This window comes from Enhydra lutris, unplaced genomic scaffold (genome assembly GCF_002288905.1).
Source record: "Enhydra lutris kenyoni isolate GAN:26980312 unplaced genomic scaffold, ASM228890v2 scaffoldscaffold51, whole genome shotgun sequence".
In the NCBI taxonomy this organism is placed as follows: Eukaryota; Metazoa; Chordata; class Mammalia; order Carnivora; family Mustelidae; genus Enhydra; species Enhydra lutris.
The window spans coordinates 11,992,390-12,014,366 of NW_019154135.1; the positions used below are offsets into that span (position 1 = coordinate 11,992,390).

Consider the following 21,977-nt stretch of genomic DNA (forward strand, 5'->3'; position numbering starts at 1 on the left):
CCACACACGCAGACACGTGCCTCCACCGTCGCGGTGACGTAGTGACACACGTGGAGCCGGGTGTGGACTCAGGACTCAGACCCTGGCAGCCCGTGTGTGCCCTCGGGAGGGTCGTGTGGACTTTGGGGAAGTCTGTGGCTTTCCGTGACATGGCCTGTTTTTCTCCTCATGTAGATTTTGAAGCCTATTACAGCGATCTCCAAGAAGCCGTGCCGCCCAGAGGGAGACAGCCAGCTGACTGTGAGTCTGTGACCATCACCTCTTCCTGGGGCTCCGTCCACACGCCAGTCTAGTCTCTGAAGCCCCTGAGATCGGGAATTGCCCCTCCGCTCCCCCACAGCACGAGCTCCGAGAGCTCCCAGAGACGCAGGGCACATCTGGCCCGAATCTTCTAGCTCACCCACTGCTACGCTTCGGGTCCCCTGTACTCAGAACCCCAGGCAGCCCCACCCCCACAGGCAGGCGCTGCTGCACTCCCAAGCCTTGGTCCGCAGGCAGTCGATGCCGAAAATATCCCCTCAGCGCCCTTGCCGGGACATCACTGTGAAGCGCTGCCTCCTCTCGGTCGGCTTCTGTTTCCTTCCTCCGGGCGTCCCCTTCGTCTTGTGTCCTATCCCTTCCGTCCCGTGACAGCTCAGCGTACTTGTAGTGCTTGAAGCGGTGCATGCGATGCTCGCGGCTCTTTCCCTGGCTGTCCTGCTCTAGCCCTCCAAGGACGCGTCCAGGGAGCGTGTGGACCCCCATCCCAGACGACCATGGTGCCTGGAACCCTGGCCCACAGCGAGTGTGTTCTTGAGTGGACAGATGTGTGGTTGGTGGACGATATAGCCATGGACAGAATAGCTGGACGGTCAGGGTGCGGTGTGTCCGTGGACTGAGGAGCTGGACGGTCAGGGTGCGGCGTGTCCATGGACGGAGGAGCTGTGCGGGCAGGGGACAGTGTGTCCGTGGACGGAGGAGCTGTGCGGGCAGGGGACAGTGGGTCCGTGGATGGAAGAGCTGGACGGTCAGGGTGCGGCATGTCCGTGGACGGAGGAGCTGTGTGGGCGGGGAACAGTGTGTCCGTGGACGGAAGAGCTGGACGGTCGTGGAGGGTTTGCCCGTGGGATCTGCTCCGTGTTTTTGCCGGCTTCCTCCTCTCCTCCTCCTCTCCTCCTGCCTCTGTGGTATCGTTAGGCCTATCTGTGCTCCCTCCTGCGGCCACAACCACGTGTAAGTGGCAGGTGCACGCTCACAGCGGGTGTCTAATAAGTAACACTGAAGGAAGAGAACTTTATATTCGTAAAATTGCCCCTCCTGACGGTGACTCGCTCAGAACGGGGGGTCACATTCTCACTGCGTCTTCTGTCCGTGACCACGAGCCTGGAGTCCGTTGCTCTCCACGGGGTCCTGCCATGCCACGTGCTGGACCATGCAGGAGTCCTTCCTCTGTCCCTGCCTCCCTTCCCACCGCCTAGACACATAGCCCGGGTGCTTTCAGGGCACACCCAGACCCCCCCCTCCAGACCTGTCCTGGGCGGCTTTCTGGCACTTCCTCCCCACCTGGTTTCCCTCTTTCCCACCCCCTCCAGCTACATCTCCAAGCTCTCTCCAGTGTTCACTCCAGAGCTCATTCTGGCCTCTGTCCGCACCTCGCCTCCCAGGGGACTGCCAGCCGATGGCCCACGGCTCTGAGTCAGTACCCCCCCACGCCCTCCCCTATCTGTCTTTGCTCACGGTCACCCGGCTCTGGAGCCCGGAGGTGGCGAGTGTCGTCTGGTTTGCTGGGCTGACTTGTTCCACTGGGCCGCTGGCAGCCTGGCCCCTGTCGCTCTGGTGAGCGGCTCTGCGGGGACCAGTTCCGGGCTCAGCAAGCAGGCTGTTTGCAGAGCAGTCGAGGCCGGGGGGAGGGAACAGCCCGTCATGCCCCCACCGCACGGTGCTGAAGGACAGCTCTGGAGCGTGGGTGCTGCGACACGGGCTCCAAGCAATGCTGGCGCAGTTACAGATGATGTTTCAGATCAGTGGGACTCTGTCCCTGGACCACGTGCTGACTCGCCTTATCTTCCCAGGGGCTGATGCTAGCCTCCTGGGAGCAAGCCCGAGTTCGAGTCCTGATGGAGGCCACGGGGACGGGGACAACCTGCTGGGCCCTTTGGATCCCCTGGCCACCGCCAGGCCCACCCTCCTGGTGGACTGGCCCAAGTCCCTGGTCAGCCGCACTCGCTTCCACAGCTACACCTCCTCCGGTAGGAGCCCTCCCTTTAGATCCGGGGCTTTGCAGCCGGGTGACAAGGGTTTGGGAACCGGCCCCTCCGTTTCTTCCACAACATTTCCTTTCAGTAGAGAAGTCCTTGGGGTCATCATGCCTGCTCTGCCTGTGCGTGTCCCTCCATGGCCTGCAGGGGGCGGAGGCTTCCTATGAAAGGCAGAACGTGCCCCTGGGGCCCTCCGGGAGCCGTGCCTGCAAACAGGGTGGTGGTGGGGGGTCCCGCTGAGCTGGTGCCCATGCACGACTCCGAGGCCGGGTACCCCAACACCCGTGTGCACAACAGCCATGTCCTCCTGCCTGGGAACAGTCACCCCACAAAGTGGCCCCGGGTCACTGCTCCTGTGGTACAGCTACCTTCATGCATTCATGATGGGCTGACCTACCGCCTCTTGTGGGGACACTTGGGACCACACTTCCTCCCCCCATGGAGGCTCTGGGCTTCCCACTGTCAGGTGGCTGCCTCCTCCCTCTTCACCCCCACATTTTGGGAAATGACAGTTTCCCTGTTGAGACCACCAGCCTGCGTTTCTGGGTCAGCCTCTGCCCGCTGTCACCAATGGGCAACAGTCACACCCAGATTTAAGAAATGGTTCACTGTTGGTGTCCTTCGAGGCGAAAAACTCACTTTGAAATGCCTTAATCATGCCTTGTGGACAAAGTCATTGTGTCAGCGAGCCAGGTTGGACACAGAAGGCACCACGAGGGGTACAATGTGAGCTCCCGCCAGCATCCCGTCGTCGCTGGGAGCTGAGTGTGACCCAGGCCTGCCCCCCAGGCCCCTACTCAGGGTCGCTGTCCTCGGCCAAGGGAGGCTGGAGGAGAGCCTCCAGCTCCATAAAGAGGGTGGGTGGCGAACTTCTGGGAGCATTTGCAGGTCGGAGCAAGCATGATCCATAGGAGTAGGAGGAAGCCAGCACAGAGGGGTCTGTCTCCCCTGCCCTGCAGAGCCTGCTGATGGCCCGTTCCCTGCGGCCCCTTCTCCTCAGGTATCACAGGACGCATGGTGACAATAAAGCCATTCTCACTGAGCCCCGGGGACACCTATGTCCTACAAGCCTCTGTGGGTACGTTACGCTCAGCTGGCCCTGGAGCGTGGGAGGGTGGGTGTTCCCATCGAATTCAGGTTGTTTCCAGAAGCTGCAGCCACTTCTGACCTCCCGGGCCCTTGTTCCAGAGCGTCCTGACCCTCCTCTCTCCATCCCCGTGGCCCCGCACTGCTCATTCTCACCTTCTCCTGTATTTCCGATCCTGACGGGGTCAGGTGGGTGTTGAGGTCACAGCTAAGGCTGAGATGTTGGCCTTTATAAAACCGGAAACAAGGTCTGTCTTTATTTGATTTCTCAAGACAGCTGTGCACGTTGGTCCTTTGCCTGAACTGGCTGATAACCCGGCGCGAGTGTAAAACCCAGGAGGTGGAGGTGTTTGTGGGGCCCGTGTCTGTCAGCTGCACGTTGACCTGGTGGCCCACTCCGCCTCCCTTCTGGCCTTGTCCATGACGCAATCACATCTTCCTTTGGGGGGTGGTTTTGGACCTTCTGCCCCATTTCTAGCGGTTTTTAGTTCCCTGTGACAAGTGCAGGGGATCTGACAGTGCGCAGACGGGTTGGGGTCGGAGTCCCCCTGTTTGGGCTACTTGGAACCGGGGTGCGTTTCCAGGCTTGTCTCCCACATCGGCCTCCTCTCCTGAGGAACACAAGGCCACTGTCTGTGCGAAACCCCTCGGTAGGGCCCGTAGCGTCCCCGAGCTTTGTTCTCGCTCCCCTGTCTCTGCTGACAGCTTTGCAGATGTCCCCCTGCGCCTCCCACGGTGCGCTCAGAACCGGGCCCCCAGGCCCCTGTGTTTGGCACAAGACACAATGCTGCTTCTGCTGTCACAAGCTCCGCCCCACAAACCTTTGGCCCTCCCCGCCACTGGTGCCACATTTGTCCAAGTGACGAGCCTGAGGGCCATCTTCTGAGGCAGGTCACGCTCCTTCCCGTGGTGGAGACTCTGACCTCTGCACAGGCGGCCCGGGGCGGCCCCGCTCATCGCCCCGCACGTCCGGCAGCAGCACTCACCCCCGGGCTCCCGCACACGCCGGGCCACAGAGCCGCCACTCCCTTCTCTCTGACTTGACCTTGTGCTGGGCTCCACGGCGTGCCCCTCCGTCCTGCACGGCCAGAATCCCACGGAGGGCGGGTCTCGGGCTCTGCACCCTGGCAACCCCCAGGCTGTGCTGTGAGGACGTCACCGTGCCGCTGTCTTTCTCTGGGGCTTTCAACCCTCGTCCTCCCGTCTGCAGCTTCCCCGCACCGCGTCCTGGGGAGGGCTCAGCTGCTCGTGACGCTCAATCAGGCTCCGCGGGACGTGGCCTGCCAGGTGCAGCCACATCACGGCCTCGAGGCTCACACAATCTTCGGCATCTTCTGCATGTCAGGGAGACCGGTACGCTTGGCCGCCCCGAGTCTGTCCCGGGGTCTGGGGGCAGAGGCCGCTCTCAGAGGGGCTGGCCAGCGCTCAGGGGAGATACTGCGGGACGCAAAGCTTCACCCCGGCGGCCGGAGTGCCGTGATGGTGCTCCCCACACTCGGGGACACACCGCCCCATTCCTGTCCCGATCCTGCTCCTTCTCTCAGAGGCCCACCACGTGCATCCCTGGAGGGTCTGATCCTGATTCTCGGGCCTGATTCTCGGACCCAAGTGCCCTGCTCCTTTTTTATTATTAAGTTTTGTTTATTTTTTTGAAAAAGATTGTATTTATTCATTTGAAAGAGAGAAAGCAAGAGAGAGCACAAACAGAGGAAGAGGTAGAAGCAGACCCACCCCCACCCCATTTATCAGAGGACTCCCCTTCCCAATGCAGGGGCTCGATCCCAGGCCCCTGAGATCATGACCTGAGCCGAAGGCAGACACTTAACCTTCTGAGCCCCCAAGTGCTTCTGTTGTTAAGTTTTAATTTTAATTCCAGTTGGTCCACATGCAGCGCAGTCTGAGTCTCAGGTGTACAGCACAGAGACACACTCCCCTGCGTCACCCAGTGCCCGTCCTTCATCCCATCACCTGCTTCCCCATCCCCCACCCCCTTCCCTCTGGTGACCAGCAGCGTGTTCCCTGCGGTGAAGAGTCTGTTTCTTGGTTTCTCCCTCCCTCTCTCTCCAAATGCTGTTCTGACACCGAGAGCTGGAGGGCTGTTCGCATGAGTGCCCCCGCTGCCGCCCCCCGCCTGTTGTGTCCCCTTCACCCTGAGCAGGCCCAGGGATCGGTGTCTCTGTGGCTTTTGGGAGTTCCCAGGCCAGGGGCGCACCCAACCCTGAGTGACAGACGCGGCCACGGAGTGGGGTCCTCTCGGATCTGGGAGAGGGGCCCTGGAGGGGCGATATCCCACCGTGTGCGTGTACATTCGGGGATGGGAAGTCAGTGGCTGCCCCCGCCTGTCGGTACACGAGCTCTCGGGGTGGGGGGGGCGTGAAGAACACAGTGGCGTGTGCTTACTGGGGATGTAATTCACGGTTTGCTCATCTATACACTGTCTTTTTGCTCCACATGGAACGGATCCTAGGACTTCCGTTACCAATTTAGTTATCGGATAGGAAATGCCTCCAAACACACTCTGTACCACGGGAGAGACAGCCAGTACTACTCCACACTGCCAGCCGGCGAGCCCTCAGACGATTACAAAGGTAAGTCAGGCTGTGGGTTTGAGGGGCTGGTGTGCTCACTTATGGCTGTAAACCTTTCCCCCGGCTTCTGAACACTAGGACATGTCCAGACTGTGTATCTGGAAAACGAAATTCTTATCTGTTCATCTCAGAAAGTTTCATGCCTTTTAGATTAGGTGGATTACCTACTTTTTATTTACTTTTCTTAAAGATTTTTATTTATTGGAGAGTGAGAGAGAGTGAACATGAACAGAGGGGAGGGGTAGAGGGGGAAGCAGGCTTCCCGCTGAGCAGAGAGCCCAACGTTGGACTTGATCCCAGGACCCTGAGATCGTGACCTGAGCTGAAAGCAGACACTTAAGCAACTGAGAGCTTACATTACAGTGGAAACATAATGTAAATACCAAAATGCCGAACCCTCACAGTATTTATCAATTAACTGTTTGAGACTAAGCTGTGCCTTCCTCACTAAGGAAGTTTGTGGTATCTGGTGAGTCCTGAGTTGGTTGTCAACGGCACCAACTTGAGGGGCTGCCCCCATGAGGAGGAGGCCGGGGTAAAGGGATACAGGGGTAGCCTGTGTCGTTCTCTGAACAAGACCAGCTCTCCGTGCTGACAACTTCCCAGACCCCAGGAGCCTGCCCGCCCTGAGCCTGTTAGAGACTCAGCCGTTCAGGAACGTGGCTTCATCTGTGGGACCCACGCCGTTGAACAAACCTCCAGGGCCAGGTGATTCTGCGGTGCAGGCAACTTGGACCCACTGATCTAGAACTTTCTTGGAGCTGGCAAGGTGAGATTATTTCCACCTAAGGTCTGATCTTGCTCATCCATTTGGTGTCCTTAAACCTTGAAGCCCAGCCAGAAAGCTTTCTTTTTCATGAAGCCTTGCCTGACCCCAAGTTGGACACATGCACGCCTGCTCCTGGGTGCAGGTCAGAGATACGGAGCGGAGGTGTTCCGAGGCAGACGCTGTGCTCCGTGAGGATGGACGCGTCCACCGCGTGTCATGACGAGCACAGCGCGTGTTGGGTGGATGGACGGACAGAGGTGGGGCTTGCCGGCCTGCATCGTAAATTCCTCCTCAGTGGAGCTGCACGTGCCCTCTGTCTCCTGGAAACTTCCGTCCAAATGGATGTCCGCCCCCCAGGCCCCCACCTTGCTGGTGCTGGATACGGAGTCCTGTGTTTGGTTCATGCCCGGCAGGACCCTGCCCCAGATGCCCGTCTGCAGGGCCATGTGGGACCCTGTCCGCAGGGGCCTGCAGACCACAGGGCCAGGCAGACACCCACACAGGATGTCAGGGGCAAGGCCTCCGCTCCATGTTGGACAAAAGGGTTTCTTACCACGGATTGGTGGAGCCAAACTTAAAGCCACGGTCACCGAGCAGTGTCAGGGTGAGTGACGTCACTCGAGCCATTCCCAAAGAGTGCGCAAGGCCTTACAGTGGTCAACACCGGGATGGTCGACGACTTCCAGAGTCCTACAAGGGTGGAGGCCAGCGGAATAAATAAGGGACAGTGATACTGATCCTGTCCTGTCCGCCTCTTGCGTGAAGGTTCCACGGACTCGGTGTCAGGTTGGAGACTGGTCTGGACTCCGCCGGCTCTCTTGCACTCTCTGCCCTTGTGTTTCAGGCTGAGAAGGCTTTCACACCCCTGGCACGCCTCTGGTCTGCCTTCTGTGTGGTTCTGTGGCTGGCTCCGCGGCCTCCATGGCAGCATCATCCACGTGTCCCCGCCCCGCAAACCCCAGGCCTGCCTCCCAGGCCCGCATCCAGTGGCCCCAGCAAAGCCACATCCTGCCGTGCTCCCGGGATGGCACACAGACTTGGCTTCTCTTCCTTCCTCTGCACCTGCCCTGTTTCTGGACATCACTGAGGGTCTGCTGAGAATGTGACTCCCACCCTTGACCCTCTGTTGCCGGGCGTGGCTTTCATTCTCTGGTCTCCTGTGGCCCCAGTGTCCCATTCACCAGTGTGGTCCTGCCGCCGTGGGCACAAGGGGCCTGCGGGTCAGACAAGCAAGTGAGTGGGTGGAGCATTGCCCGGCCCCTGGCCTCCAGCACTCAGCGTCCTGCACCACCGTGTGACACTGGATGTGGGAACGCTGGGCTCGCCGCAAGGGCAGGACAGCCTCGCACTCAGAGTCCGCGCCTTGCTGTGTTAGGACGTCAGCATCCTGGGCACATAGGTTCGCGCCACAGAAATCCTGGTTCCTAGGGTTTGCTCTCCACCGTGACCCTCGTCTGCCATGTTCTCTCCAGTCACAGTGTCCACCACGATCACAGACGGCGTGGGCTCCCGGGCACTGCCGTGCACCGTGACAGTGACCGTCCTGCCCCGTTTCCACGGGAATCTCTGCCTGGATGAGGACGCGTGAGTAAGCTGCATGGAGACACTGTCATGCATGCCTGTGTCTCCTCGGAAGCAGGGTCTCCCCTAGGCCAGCCACAGGCGGGGGCCCATCTTCTCGGGATGAGCAAAAGAAACAGCCAGAGCTCCGCGATCCTAACTCAGATCTGTGCAGGGTGTGTGCAGGTTCGCTGGGGCCTACAAACACGGGGCGTCCTGGGCTGCCCTCTCCGTGCCATTGGTCCCTCGGTTTCAGGGCACTTACATAGACATTCCCCTGCTTCCTGAGCCCTAGAGCGGGATCATCTCCTTTGTCCCCTAAACCTGTGGGCTCGTTACCTGTCACCTTCCTTCCCCCACGGCCTCAGACGGCCGCTAGCCCACCTCCCATCCACAGATGGGCCGATGCTGGACATGGATGCAGATAGGGTCACAGCCCGTGCTCCTGTGTGCTGGCCCCTCTCGCTAGCTGTGGTGTCTTTGAGGTCTGTCACAGCCCTGTTCCCTCCCATCTGCCACGAGCTGCTTGTCCCTTCCTCGGTTGGCAGACGGGGGACGCGTCTCCACTTCAGACTATTAGGGACAATGCTATTAGGAACAGACGTGTGGACATGTGTTTTCATTGTTTTGGGGTATGTACCTAAGGACAGAGCTGCTGGCTCACAGGGTCGTCCCATGCATATCATGTGGGGGAGACAGGCAGACTGCTTTCCAGAGTAGCTGCCCCATTTCCTGCGAGCCTCCAGTTTGTCCCTTTCTACACTGCACCGTACTGTCTCTCTTCTTCATTCTGGCCACCCAGCGCCGCTCAAAGGTGTGTGCTGTCCCTCCAGACTTGCGTTTCCCTCATGGCTAGCGGTGGAGAGCGTCTTTTCATGGGCTTGCACATCTGGCTTGGAGAAATGTCTGTTCAGCTCGTTGGTTTAAAAGTTGGGTTTCTCTTTCTGATTAAGCTGGAGGAGCTCTTCACATATTGTGAATGCATGTTCCTGGTCAGAGACATGATTTGCAAACATTTCTCCCCAGTCGGTGGTTTGTGTCTTCTCTTCCACGTGGTGTCCTTTGAAGCACAGAAGTGAGTAATTCTGATGAAATCCAACATACTAATGTTCTCTTTTGTTGCTTGGTGTAGCCATAGGCTTTATTGCTGTGTTTTCTTGTAGATTTCCAGTTGTTGTTCCCACACTGAGCCCTACGGCCCACTTGGGGCTGCTGTGTGTGTGGTGTGAGGTAAGGCTCCAAGGTCGGGTCCTACAGGGAGCTGTCCAGCACTTCCAGCACCGTTCAATTGCCTTAGTCGCTTTGTCAAGAGCCAGTTGGCCATAAACGCTGTGGGGTCTCAATTCCGCTCCCTTCTTCTGTGTGTGACTTATGTCAGCACCCTACTGTCTTCATTAGTGTAACTTCGTGGTAAAATCTGACATCGGGAAGCATGAGCCCACTGACTTTGTTCTTCTTTCTCCAGATGGTTATTTTGGATCTCCTGGTTATTATCTGTTGATTCCGCAGACAGCCCCATGGGGTTTTGAGAGGGACTGCACTCAGTCTGTCGATCACTCTAGAATATCGTCGTCTTGAGGATACGGGATCTAATGACCATTGGATAACATTTTTCCTTATTTAGATTTTAATTTCTTTCAGCCATGTTTTCTAGTTTCCAGTGTACAGGTACTAAATTTTTTGGTTAAGTCTAATTATCAGCATTTTATTCTTTTTAGTGCTATTGTAAATGGAGTTGTTTGCTTAAAGTCTGGCTTTGGATTCTTACTGCTCGTGTGTAGATACACAAATGGCGTTTATGTGATTGATCTTGTATCCCACAGCCTTGCCAACCTCATTTACTTGTTCTAGAGTTTCTTAGAGCGCTCTCCGGGGTTCTTCGTGTCGAAGAGCCTGCCTTCTACAGATGGAGTTTTACTCCTTCCTTTCCAGTCTGGATGACGCCTCCCCCCCCGGCTTAACTGCCCTGGTGAGACTCTTCCAGCTCAATGGTGACTAGAAGAGCCAAGTGCGTGTATCCTGGTCTTGCTTCTAGTCTAGGCCAGAAGCCGTCTGGCTTCACCATTGAGGGTCACGTTAGCTGTAGCTTCTCCGTACATGTATTTCTTGAGGTTGAAGATGTTCCCTCATATTCCTAGGTTTGAGGTATTTCTATCATGAAAGGGAAATGGATTTTGTCACTGCTTTGCCACATCTATTGAGATGAGTATGTGGGTTGTCCATTACTGTGGTAATTACCTTGACTGATTTTCCTCCTGGAGTTCCTCTTGCATTCCTGGTATAAACCCCACGTGGCCAAGGTGTGCGGTCGGTGATCATTACATAGTGCACAAGTGCGGTCTGAGTGTGCCCTGGGCTGTGGTTGTGGGTTTGGGTCCTTGCAAACCTCCAGCCCACTGTAGCCACAGCGGTGTCTGGTCTAGCTCTGTCCTCCCTCACTTTCATTCCACTGGGCGACTCTGCCTGTCTCAGTTTTGATCAGGGGTTTTATGGAATTCTGATGTTCTGCCTCACTGTGTCTTTCCCAAGTTCCTCTTACATGGGTGGTCTGTCCTCTGAACCATCCCCTGTCTGCCCTGACCCACCCACGAAGCTTTCCATAGCAAAATTCCGTCCTCCGCTGGTCAGCAGGCTAGAAAGCTTTGGCGTGTGTTGGAGCAATCCTGGTAACTCTTGGATTTCTTTCAGCTATAACTCCAGCCTGAAGCATCTCTCTACCCTTCAGCTGATGGGCAGCTACACAGAGATCAGGAACTATATCACCATGATGACCAGGGTCCTGACTCGTTGGGCTGCGGAGGACAGAAGTCCCTCATGTGGCCAGTGGTCACGAATACAGGATATGCTGATTTCTTCCGCGTGCAGGCTGCCTTTCGCAGATCAGGTGCGGGCTGGAGCAGGGCGGGCTCAGAGCCCGCAGGTGGGCGTCCTCGTGGCAGGGCCCCTGACTGCCTGGCTCACCAGCAGGCCGCCTTGCTTAGGAAACACGGTCAAGAAATGGGACCCAGAAGGCTAGACAGTGAGGCCTCTCTCGTCTGCTCATACTTTCACAAACAAATGCTGTTGGTTTGTAGAAGTGAGACCATGTGCATCAGTGTCACACAGATTGTTCTGCTCGTTTCTCTAAGTCAAGCGATGCAAGTCCCATCTGACTTGACCTTGCCAACACTGAAACGGCAGAGTAAAGTGTATGATGACGGGCAGCTTCTAAGGACGTGGGCATGTATTCAGTGCCACTGTCCTCGGTCACTGCCACTGCGTGTCTCTGCCTCCTGCCCACCCCTCACCACTAGAGAGCACTTGCATCTCACAGTGCCCCTTGTGTTCCTGTGACCCTGATACTCCTATCCATGGTGTTTCTCCCTCCCTGAGGCCTCTCACCCTTTTCCAGAATTTCCCTGATCTCTGTCCTCCTTCTCCCTCCCCTCCCCTCTGCTGGCAGGCACACTCTGGTCACACTCCTGCTGGGCTGGTGGAGGCCAGTGAATGCCCAGAGGACATGGGGCCCTAGAAGGCAATGCAGGTCGAGGGGGACGGTCCCTCCACCGTGTCTTAGCTCAGAAGCCTGGGCCGCTCTGTCTGAGAGTGCACTGCGGACGATGCAGCTCGTAACTCGTAACTAACTTTGCCCCCCTGTGTGTTTGCTCGTTTCTCCTGATCAGGAAGAAATGAATGATTCCATTTCCCTGTTAAGGAACCTCCTACGCTTCCCTCATAAGGTGAGTGCTGTGTCTTTCCAAGTCTATTTTCCTGCCTTTTTTTTTTTTCCTTTGCATAATTGGGAGGACCTTGATCTGTTCTCGAAGAACCCACAGTGCAGGGTTATGTTTGACACTTAAATTAGAAAGGGGATTTGCTCTGAGAATACCCTTAAATGGCATTGCCCACCCCAAATCACTGGAGAGGAACTTCTTCCCTTATACATACATTAGAAAACCCAAAGTAGAAACAGGCCCTGACAGTATGACCCATGCATTAAATGCTTCTGGTAAGGGGACCGTTCTGTTCTTAATCCAAGTGCTGGGGTTTTCCAGCTCACACCTTCTCTGTTGTCAAGTTTTTATTTAGATTCCATCCAGTTAGCACACAGCGTAATATTAGTCTCAGGTGTACAACGCAGTGGTTCAGAACTTCCCTATGTCACCCGGTGCTCATCACGGCAGGTGCCCTCCCTCCTCCCGTCACCTGCTTCCCTCCCTGCCCCCCCCCCCGCCCCCGGTGACCAGCAGTGTGTTCCCTGCACTGAAGAGTCTGTTTTTTGGTTTCTCTCTCTCTCTCCTTTTTTGGGCCCTTTGCTTGTTTGTTTTGTTTCTTAAATTCCACATACGAGTGAAATCATACGGTGTTTGTCTTTCTCTGCCGACTTATTTTGCCCAGCGTGATACTCTCTAGTTCCAGCCGTGTGATTGCGGAGGGTAAGACTTCATTCCTTTTACGGCCGAGTAATATTCCATTGCATAAATGTTCCACATCTTTATCCACTCATCTGTTGGTGGGCACTTGGGCTGTTTGTGTGGTTTGGCTTCTGTTGCTAATGCTGCCATCAACAGCAGGGGGCAGGTGCCCCACTGAACGGGTATTTTTGTATCTTTGGGTAAATACCTCATAGTGTGATTGCTGGGTCGTAGGGTAGCTCCGTTTGTAACTTTTCGAGGATCCTCCGTGCCATTTTCCAGAGCGGCCGCGCCAGCTCGCCTTCCCACCAGCAGCGCACGGGGGCTCCCCTTTCTCCGCATCCTCACCAACGCCTGCTGTTCCCTGATTGTTAATTTCAGCCATTCGGACGGGTGGGAGGTGGTGTCCCATTGTGGCTGTGATTTGCATTTCCCTGATGATGACCGATGTGCAGCTTCCTCCCATGTGTCTGTCGGCCGCCTGGATGGCCTCCTTGGAGAAACTTCTGTTTGTGTTTTCTTGGAGCCTAATGGGGAGCTCAGTTTCACGACCCTGAGATCATGAGCTGAGCCGAAGCCAGAGTTCGATGCTTGGCCGACTGGGGCAACTCTCTTCTGCCCATTTTTTAACTGGATTATTTGTTTTTTGGGTGTTCATTCTTATAAGTTCTATATAGTTTTTTCCTCCTGTTTTCTTCTCAAATCTCTGGCTCCCGCTCTTGAGCTCTTTGTTGCTTTTTCCATTTCCCCCTCTCTGTGGGACGGTCCCCAGCTCTGTCACTTGTTTAAAATCCCCCTGGATGCCCCCCATTTCCATGCCCCTTGTCTTTCGGGCACTGATGACTAAAGCTACACGTGGGAACACGTACGCTTCGGTGAGCATGCCAGGTCCTGTAGTGAGGACGACAGGGTGTTCCAGAAAGGTGCTGGTGCAGAGTGCTTTGCCTGGTGGGTGTTTGAAATTGGTTTTAAAAGATAAGTGGGAAGACTCATGAGTCATCTTGTTCGAGGTGACCGTGGCCTTGTGGGCATTGTCATAGAAGCCTCTGACTCTTGATTTCAGCTCAGGTCATGATCTCGAGGTCGTGAGATCGAGCCCCACCTTGGGCTCCATGCTGAGCGTGGAACATGCTTAAGATTCTCCCTCTGCCTGTGCCCTCCTGCTGGCACGCTCTCCCTTTCGCAAATAAACAAATAAATAAATCTTAAAAACAAACCCAGGAGTCCAAGGAGGGCTAGAACACTTATTGTGATGAGTAACGGTCCCAGCTGGGAGGGGGTTGTCACAGCACTGTATCTTTCTCTCTGCTTCCGTGTGTGTCTGAAAATGGTCCCTGCTCAGGGTTAAGGGAAAGAGTGCTGTAGGATTTTGCCAGCCGACGCAGGGTAAGGGCATTGCAGGGAGAAGCCTTGGTTCTTTGGGAACCATAAGAGGGTCTGTGTGCTCCAGACACCTGTAGGAGGCGGCGGGGCCCATTTCAAGAAGGGTTTGTGAAGCGGTCGTTGGCTTCAACCAAGTAGCGTCTTAGCATAAACGGCCGGTAGAGACCTTTATATTCTGTGGTCGTTTCATGGGTCAGGAGACCGAAGACCAGAGAAGAAATCGGCACCAATGCCATTGGCCAAGAATCCGCTAGACACCAAATCTGGGCTTGAAGCCCACCCTCTCGAGCCCTGGTGCCGTTTCTCTCATTTCCAGCAGCGATGGAAGACGCAGGTATGAGGAGACTCTCCCTCCACCTTCCCTTTTCCCGCAGTTAAGTCTTACGAGTGCGGCTGTCATCCTCAAAGCCGCCCGGGCGCTCCGGGCTCAGGGCCTGCTGCTGGGGAAGCTCGCGGTGGACGAGGGCCCGGTGCGTGAGCTCATCCTGCTCGTGTCTGAGGTCTTGGAAGCACGTGACCGGGAGAAACCGGGAGCTGCGGGCTTCCTGCAAGAGGAGGGGATCGAGGTCATCTCGGATCTCTTGGTGGTAAGCCCGACTTTCTCGCCACGGCGATGACCATCCCCTCCGGTACCTGCTTCTAGAAACCGGAAATGGAATTGGTTCCAGAAGTACTGTGGTGATTGTTCTGGGTGGCCGTGCGGTCGTTGAAAATCTGGGGGTTGAACTGCAAGTTTCCCATGAGCTGTTGCCTCTGCTCCATGCTTCCGCGCTTGGGGACATTTCCTTCTGGGATGTCTGGGGCGGTGCCAGACTTAGAAGCGGCGTTTCTTAGCACGCTTTCTGCTTTGCGAGGAGCTAAGTGAAGTTATGCAAAGGATTCCTAACATGCGCCAGGGTAGAAAGCAACCCTCTGACACCTGACTGCAGAGAAACCCACCAAAGTTTATTTCCGCAGCACTGACTATGGGAAATTGGGATTTACTGGGATTCTTCCCCCATAAGAAATGGCCGCTTTTAAGAAGCAGTAAGTTAACAGACAGTCTTCTCTCTCCTATTCTACCCATTTATCCTCCCTCCTGCCCAGCCCTACTGGTTTACCTTACTTTTGGGCAATGAGGAAATCAACGCGCTGTCTGAATCTGGTCATAGCAAGCGTGATTAGCAACGATGCGTGTGCGCGCTCACACCTACCGCCTGCCTTCGCTGACCCCTACGGCGCGGGGCTTCGGCCCCTGCCAAGTGCGCGGGGTGCTCAGCCTCCTTCTGGATGTGCTGAGGAGCCCCGAGAACTAGAACAGAAGGATCACACCTGTCGCAAAGCGAGTAAGATCACAGGACAATGAGTCAAAACCGAAGAAAACGGTTTGTGTTTTATTGCTATTGGGCATTTATATCTTTATACCAAAATGTTTGCTGGGGCCAGTGAATCCCAACCACGCCGAGACGGGCCGCCTTTCCCACTATTTGCTTCCTCGGCTCTGGCTCCGGATGCCAGACAACGCACTCGTTATGCACTGCAAATGTTTGGCTCTCTGTCTCCGTTTCAGGATGGCCTCTCTGCGAGCAAAGAGTACCACCTCCACGTCAGCACCGGCCGGATGGAGTTCCGCACGCTCCTCCATCGCGACCTGCAGAGCTGCACGCAGAGCCTGGGCTCCGTCCGGGTGCATTTACCTGCAGACCTGGCTGGACAGAGTCCCGCAGGGGCGGCAGCACAGGGCCCGTGCTATGTCAGCCAGCTTGTGCTCTTCAAGGAGAACCCGTTTCCAGGGCACCCAGCTCCTGGTCAGGTACAATATGGCCAGTGGTGGCCAATGACCAATGACCAACGTGCAGGGGTGATGCTTTGATGACGAAGAAGGGACCAGGGTGGTGGGTATTTGGGTGGCTCAGTCAGTTGAACCTCTGCGTTCAGCTCAGGCCATGACCACAGGGTCCTGGGATCAAGCCCCGTATCCTGCTTCCCGCTCAGTGGAGAGTCTGCTTCTCCTCCCTCTGCTTCTCCTCCTGCATGTGCTTTCTCTCTGTCAAATAAATAAATAAACTCTTTTAAAAAATCAAAGAGAAAGAAACCATCTGAAGGACCCTTGGAATGGCAGGGAGCTGGGGCAGGGGGCAGAGCCCCGTGTTTTCTATGTGTTCCACACCCCAGCCTGGCTCCAGGGCCCGATAATGTCTGACGGATGAAGGTGCCAATTAATGTGGACAGCTTTAGGTGACAGACGCTTGTTTTCCAAAGCATTGACCTTTTATTATTTTGTAGGGAAACAGAAATGGTTAGCCAGCGTAAGAAAACCATTCAGACTAATGGGCAGTAAGGAAATAGAAATGAAAATGACTTTTTTAGCATGTGGCAGTGCAGGTGTTTAAAGAGAGGGGCCTGTTTGGAGGCCACGAGTAGGCATCCGGGGTGTGTGCTCCCCGAGCAGTGCTCCCGAGATGCTTCGGATGCCGGATGGCCGCTGCCCTTGCAGGACCCTTCAGGGGAGGCGAGAAGAGAGTTACTCAAAGTGAGATGTGTAGCTTTATTCATTCAAGACAGCAGGATTCACGATAACCCAGATAGAGCCGTACCTGAATGTTCAACGGGGACACAGCCCACTGGGGATTTAAATGATTTACGGTCATCCATATGTAGCCGATTAAAATGACATCAGCTGGGGAATTTGAGTGCCTTTCGAAGATTTTATGTGAAAAATGAAGAACGTGTGCCATGTGCTGCGTACGTAGCCAGAGCACAGAGACAGTTTCAGACATGGTGTCCCCAGGTGGTTCTCTGAGCCAGTGTGTTCTCTACACCTTTCTGTCCCCTCAGTCTACGATCTGCTACTCTTTCTTTCTGTGTGAGCTTCCCAGGAAACAGCAAAACTCCTGGGGCACCTGGGTGGCCTTTGTTAATCATCTGATTCCTGATTTAGGCTGAGGTCATGATCTTAGGGTCATGGGCTCGAGCCCCGTGTCAGGCTCCATACTCAGCGGGGAGTCTGCTCAAGATTCCTTCTCTTCTTCTGCCCCCCCCCCCTTTAAAAAAAAAAAAACTGTGTTAGGGGCTAAAAATTATCAAGGTAGTGAGAGTAACCATCCAAGAGCAGCACGGCGTCCTCCAATCCTGCCATCCTGACCAGCTAAAGGAGCCACGTTTTTTCCGCGCTGCCTTTACCATCGGGTGCCCAGCAGGACACAGGAGGGGCGTCACTGCTCACCCCCTGCTCCTCAGTGCTCTCGTCTCCGCAGATTGGCCAGGTGATCGCCCCGTCCCTGTTTAGCTGCTCCAGCAGGAAACCCATCCGCAGATGGCGGCTACAGGAGCCCGTGACCGTGGAGTTCGGGGAGGACGATGACCTGGTGAGGGGTCCTTCCAGGCCTTCTTGAGTTCATGCGGGCCGTGCCAGCCGGCTTTTCCTGCCTTCGCTGACCTTGCTTTCCATTTGGGACAGGATAACAGGAATAAGACGACGTTTGTGCTGTTCCGGGATAGAGTGAATGTTCATCAGATCGTCGGGCGTTCCGCAAACGCCCAGGAATCTCTGCACATAAGGATAGAATTTTCTAGGCCCGTCTCGAGAGCTTTCCCGGTCATGCTGCTGGTAAGGTGTGTTGTGGGGGGATCGCCACCAGGGGAGCCGGACGGCAACAAGAACGACAACATGATTCATAATCGTGAGCATCTCGTGAAAACCAGGGAGTGAAATGCACTGTCCACACAGTCCTGAGGTTCATGGTCTGATGAAATTACGAGACATAGTCACCTGCTTTATTTCCCTGAGATTGGATTCCTGTCCACGAAGCTTGTCAGAGTAAGAAACACGGGCGTGTCAGTGATAACACAGGGAGCCTCACTCAGAATCCAGTCCTCCCCCAGTGTAGACCTGGGTCTGAATCCTATTATTTATTTTAAGAAAAAGATGTGTTCAGACTGATGTGTCGGAGGGGACTCTGTAAACGAACCCTCTCTGTCAGCGATGTTGAGTTTGTGAGGCTTGTGCAGGCCCGTTTCATGAACAGATCACGAGGGCGCACTAAGTGAATGCCCACGTGGTTAGGTTTGGGGAATCCTGCGCTGACAGTGCCCGTGGAGGCCACTGGCTCTGAGCTTCGTGGTCCGTCTGGACCGGCCTGGGTTCTGTCGGAGCCTGTCTCCTCCCCTCGGGCCACCTGACAATGCTTCCCTTTGTCCCACTGCCCCGCTCAGGTGGCCCCCAGCCAGGTGGCCTTCTGCAGGGGGACGTCTGCACCGTGTGCACTGTGTCTCCCTGTACTGTTGGCTACACCCTCCTCCTGCCACATGAGCCAAACCCTTCTCTGGAGGAAATGTCTTTTCTCCATTGGATTTTCCCTTCATTCTTTAAGTCACGCGGACAAAGGTCAGTTGGTCCCAACCAGGTTTGCAGGGACTACGCTGCGCCCCTGGTCCGCCACCTGCCCATTCTGGTGGCTCGCAGGTACCGCGAGTGGGTCACTCTGACCAGCGGGGGCGTCTGCCTTAGCGGCCACCTTCCCAAGCACGTGGGGCCGCGCGGTGTTGTTCCCGCAGGCTGCGTGGTGACCGTTCCTGCTCCGTCCTGAAGTTCCTGGTCTGTAATGAGTGAGGAGTGACAGTGTCATGTGGCCCTTGTCGAAAGCCCACTGATGCCATGGAGTCCCAGCCTGTGTCCTTGTCACCAGAAGGATGTTTGCTCAAAACCCTATGACTGAGGTCTTTGGGCAGAAACAACTAACAGGACTAGACACTGTTGCTTTGTTTTACCCTCCCAGGTTCTCCGAGCAGCCGACTCCTTCTGACTTCCTCGTGAAGAAGGTCTACGTCTGGGACCAGCAGACGGTGCACGTGTATGTACCTGCTGGTCCTCTGAGAGGTCAGTGGGCAAGGCCCCATGATGTTTATGTTTGTTTTTATTTTGTTACGATTTCACTTATTTATTGGAGAAAGAGAGAGAGAGAGAGCAGGGAGGGGCATAGCGGGAGGGAGAAAGGCTCCAAGTCAGACTCCACACCGAGAGCAGGGACTGATGCGGGGCTCGATCCCAAGACCTGAGCCGATCACGACCCTGGCCGGGACCAAGAGTCAGACGCTCAGCCAACTGCACCGCCCAGGCGTGCCTGGTGCCACAATTTGTAGTTGTTCGCGTGATGACATGCGCTGTAAGAAGGTGGGCATGGATAGCGGTGACTTTCCTCACTCGTGGTGGAGACAGGAAGCCACGTCCGAGCACGTGGACCTGTATCAGCACAGCCTGACCACGGTCGTCTCCGCACTGGCACCTTCCCGGCGGCTCCCCACGGTCCTGCTGCTGTCCTGCATCGCCTCCCTTCCTCACGTCCAACCCCCTGCCCCGCTGGCCTTCAGCATTCCACTTTGGCCTGTTTGGGGCACCTTCCCCAAAGGTCTCTGCTGACCCGAGGTCTCTGCTGACCGCTCCTCTGACACCTGTGTCTGCCCCTCCTGTTGGCCGCTCCGCTGCCTGGGGTCAGCAGCTGTGACTCCAGGGCCTTCCTGCAGCCCGCACCAGGGTCTCTGTTCTCCCCCAAAGGGAACAAACAGGTAGTGTGCTTCGGGGTGGGGGTCCCAGCAGCATCAACACGCAGCTCCGGCTGATTCTGCGGGCTGTGGTCCTTGCACGGGGACGGCTCCTGGCTCATGCACCTGTCCCCTCTCTCCACATTCGTACGGGATGTGACACTTCCTCTGAGAACCCGTCCTGCTGAGCCCTTCCTTTCTTTTCAAAATGGACAAATCAAACTCAGATTCTCAGTGGCAGTTTATTTCTTTTAAAAGATTTTATTTAGGGGCGCCTGGGTGGCTCAGTTGGTTAAGCCTCTGCCTTCAGCTCAGGTCATGATCCCAGGGTCCGGGGATCGAGCCCCGCATCGGGCTCTCTGCTCATCAGGGAACCTGCTTCCCCCCCTCTCTCTGCCTGCCTCTCTGCCTGCTTGTGATCTCTGTCTGTCAAATAAATAAATAAAATCTGGGGTGGGGGAGGTTTTATTTATTTATTTGTTGAGGAGAGAGTTCGAGAGAGCACCAGCAGGGAGAGAGGCACAAGGGAGAGAGAATCTTCAAGCCAAGTCTCTATTGAGCAGGGAGCCCGATGCGGGGCTCGATCCCACGACCCCAGGATCATGACCTGAGCTGAAGGCAGATGCTTAACCACTCATTTGTTTCTGTCAGGTTTTACTTTACATTCTTAGGATACGTCATCCCAAGAGTACGAGGTCAAAACTGCTTGGGTTAGTTCTTTTCGGTGTGGACTTCCGCTGTCAGTTTTATGGACCATTGGGTTTATTGTTTTTTTTTTCTAAATATGTTTAACACGAAGGGTCACTGTTCTCCATTTGCTTTTTCTGCTTTTTGCTTGTTTTCAAGATTTTTTGTTTGTTTGTTTTTAAGTGATCTCTACCCCCAATATGGTGCTCGAACTCACAACCCAAAGATCCAGAGTTGCATGCCCAAACCCCTGAGCCAGCCAGGCACCCATGATCTCCTTTTGTTTTTATCTAATTTTTAAAAAAAATATGTGAGGCATTTCTGTTGTTCAGATGTCTAAGCCTTATTAAAAAGGCTAAAAAGTGTAGCTACTCAGGGACATGGGAAGAGTCTAGATGCGGTGTTCCAGGATCGAAGGACACACATGTGTGCATTTTCTGTAAATGTGGCCAAACTCCACGCCCAGCTCCCCCAGTATGAACACAGGGCCTGTTTCCCCACAGCTTCGCCAACAGACTATGTTTTCAAGATTTTGAATTTTGCCAGATGGTTACTTGAGAAATGGTAGTTTTAATATGCAATATATGTTGTGATATGAGCATTTCTTCATACACTTAAAGGCCTTACCCCCTTTTTTTTTTTTTATGAGCGGTCCATATATATCCATTTCTGTCTTGAGTTTATTTTTTCTTGACTCCTACAGTTTCCAACTTCGTTTTTATTGAGCTGTTTTGCTTTGCAAAAGCTTTTTTTAAAAAATAATGTTTAGGGCGCCTGGGTGGCTCGGTGGGTTGGGCCTCTGCCTTCGGCTCAGGTCATGATCCTGGGGTCCTGGGATCGAGTCCCGCGTTGGACTCTCTGCTCGGCGGGGAGCCTTCTTCCCCCCTCTCTCTCTGCCTTCCTCTCTGCCTGCTTGTGATCTCTCTCTGTCAAATAAATAAATAAAAAAAAAATAAAAAAAAAAAATAAAAAATAAAATAATGTTTATGAACTTATTAAAAATTACCCTTAGATTGTGAGTGAGTCCTTGTTAGAAATTCATTCCTATGCCAGGTTATGAGAGAAGATCATTCACATCTATGATTTCTTCTTGTGTCTGCACGGCCCGTGAGCTTGCGTTTAGGTCTCTGATTGATGGTGCTGTAGAGGGTATGAGATGCAGATCTGATTTCCTATTTTTACAAGCAAGTTAGTAGCTACTTGTCCCAACATCGCTTAATAAAAAGTCTTAGGGGCAAGGGGCGCCTGGGTGACTCGGTCAGTTGAGTGTCCAAGTCTTGGTTTTGGCCCAGGTGATGATCTCAGGGTCATGGGATCAAGCCCCACGTCGGGCTCTGTGCCCAGCACGGAGTCTGCTGGAGATTTTCTCTTCCTCTCCTTCTACCCCTCCCCCCACTCTCTCTCAAATAAATAAATACATCTTTTTAAAAATCTTTTAAAAAAGTCTTAGGGACAATTTTTTAAAATTTTTTAATAAACATATAATGTGTTTTTATCCCCAGAGGTACAGGTCTGTGACTCACCAGGTTTACACATTTCACAGCACTCACCATAGCACACACCCTCCCCAATGTCCATATCCCCACCACCCTCTCCCGTCCCCACTCCCCCCAGCAACCCTCAGTCTGTTTTTTGAGATTAAATCTTTTATGGTTTGTCTCCCTCCCGATCCCATCTTCTTTCATTTTTTCTTTTCCTACTCCCCAACCCCCCCATGTTGCATCTCCACTTCCTCATATCAGGGAGATCATAT

At 54.7% G+C, this 21,977-nt stretch overlaps 1 protein-coding gene across 1 annotated transcript in view; it reads left to right on the forward strand.

Moving 5' to 3' along the window:
- Positions 1–149: 149 nt before the first annotated feature.
- The window catches only part of LOC111157013 (polycystic kidney disease protein 1-like 1), a 60,080-nt gene continuing 38,252 nt past the window's right edge, over positions 150–21,977 (forward strand). The window contains exons 1-13 of the mRNA XM_022518215.1: positions 150–240; positions 2,052–2,228; positions 3,238–3,315; positions 4,534–4,676; positions 5,791–5,911; positions 8,153–8,264; positions 10,929–11,124; positions 11,903–11,959; positions 14,392–14,604; positions 15,567–15,809; positions 17,254–17,364; positions 17,457–17,611; positions 18,775–18,875. Of these exons, the coding sequence (XP_022373923.1) occupies positions 150–240; positions 2,052–2,228; positions 3,238–3,315; positions 4,534–4,676; positions 5,791–5,911; positions 8,153–8,264; positions 10,929–11,124; positions 11,903–11,959; positions 14,392–14,604; positions 15,567–15,809; positions 17,254–17,364; positions 17,457–17,611; positions 18,775–18,875 (1,798 nt within the window). The remainder of the gene's footprint in view (positions 241–2,051; positions 2,229–3,237; positions 3,316–4,533; positions 4,677–5,790; positions 5,912–8,152; positions 8,265–10,928; positions 11,125–11,902; positions 11,960–14,391; positions 14,605–15,566; positions 15,810–17,253; positions 17,365–17,456; positions 17,612–18,774; positions 18,876–21,977) is intronic.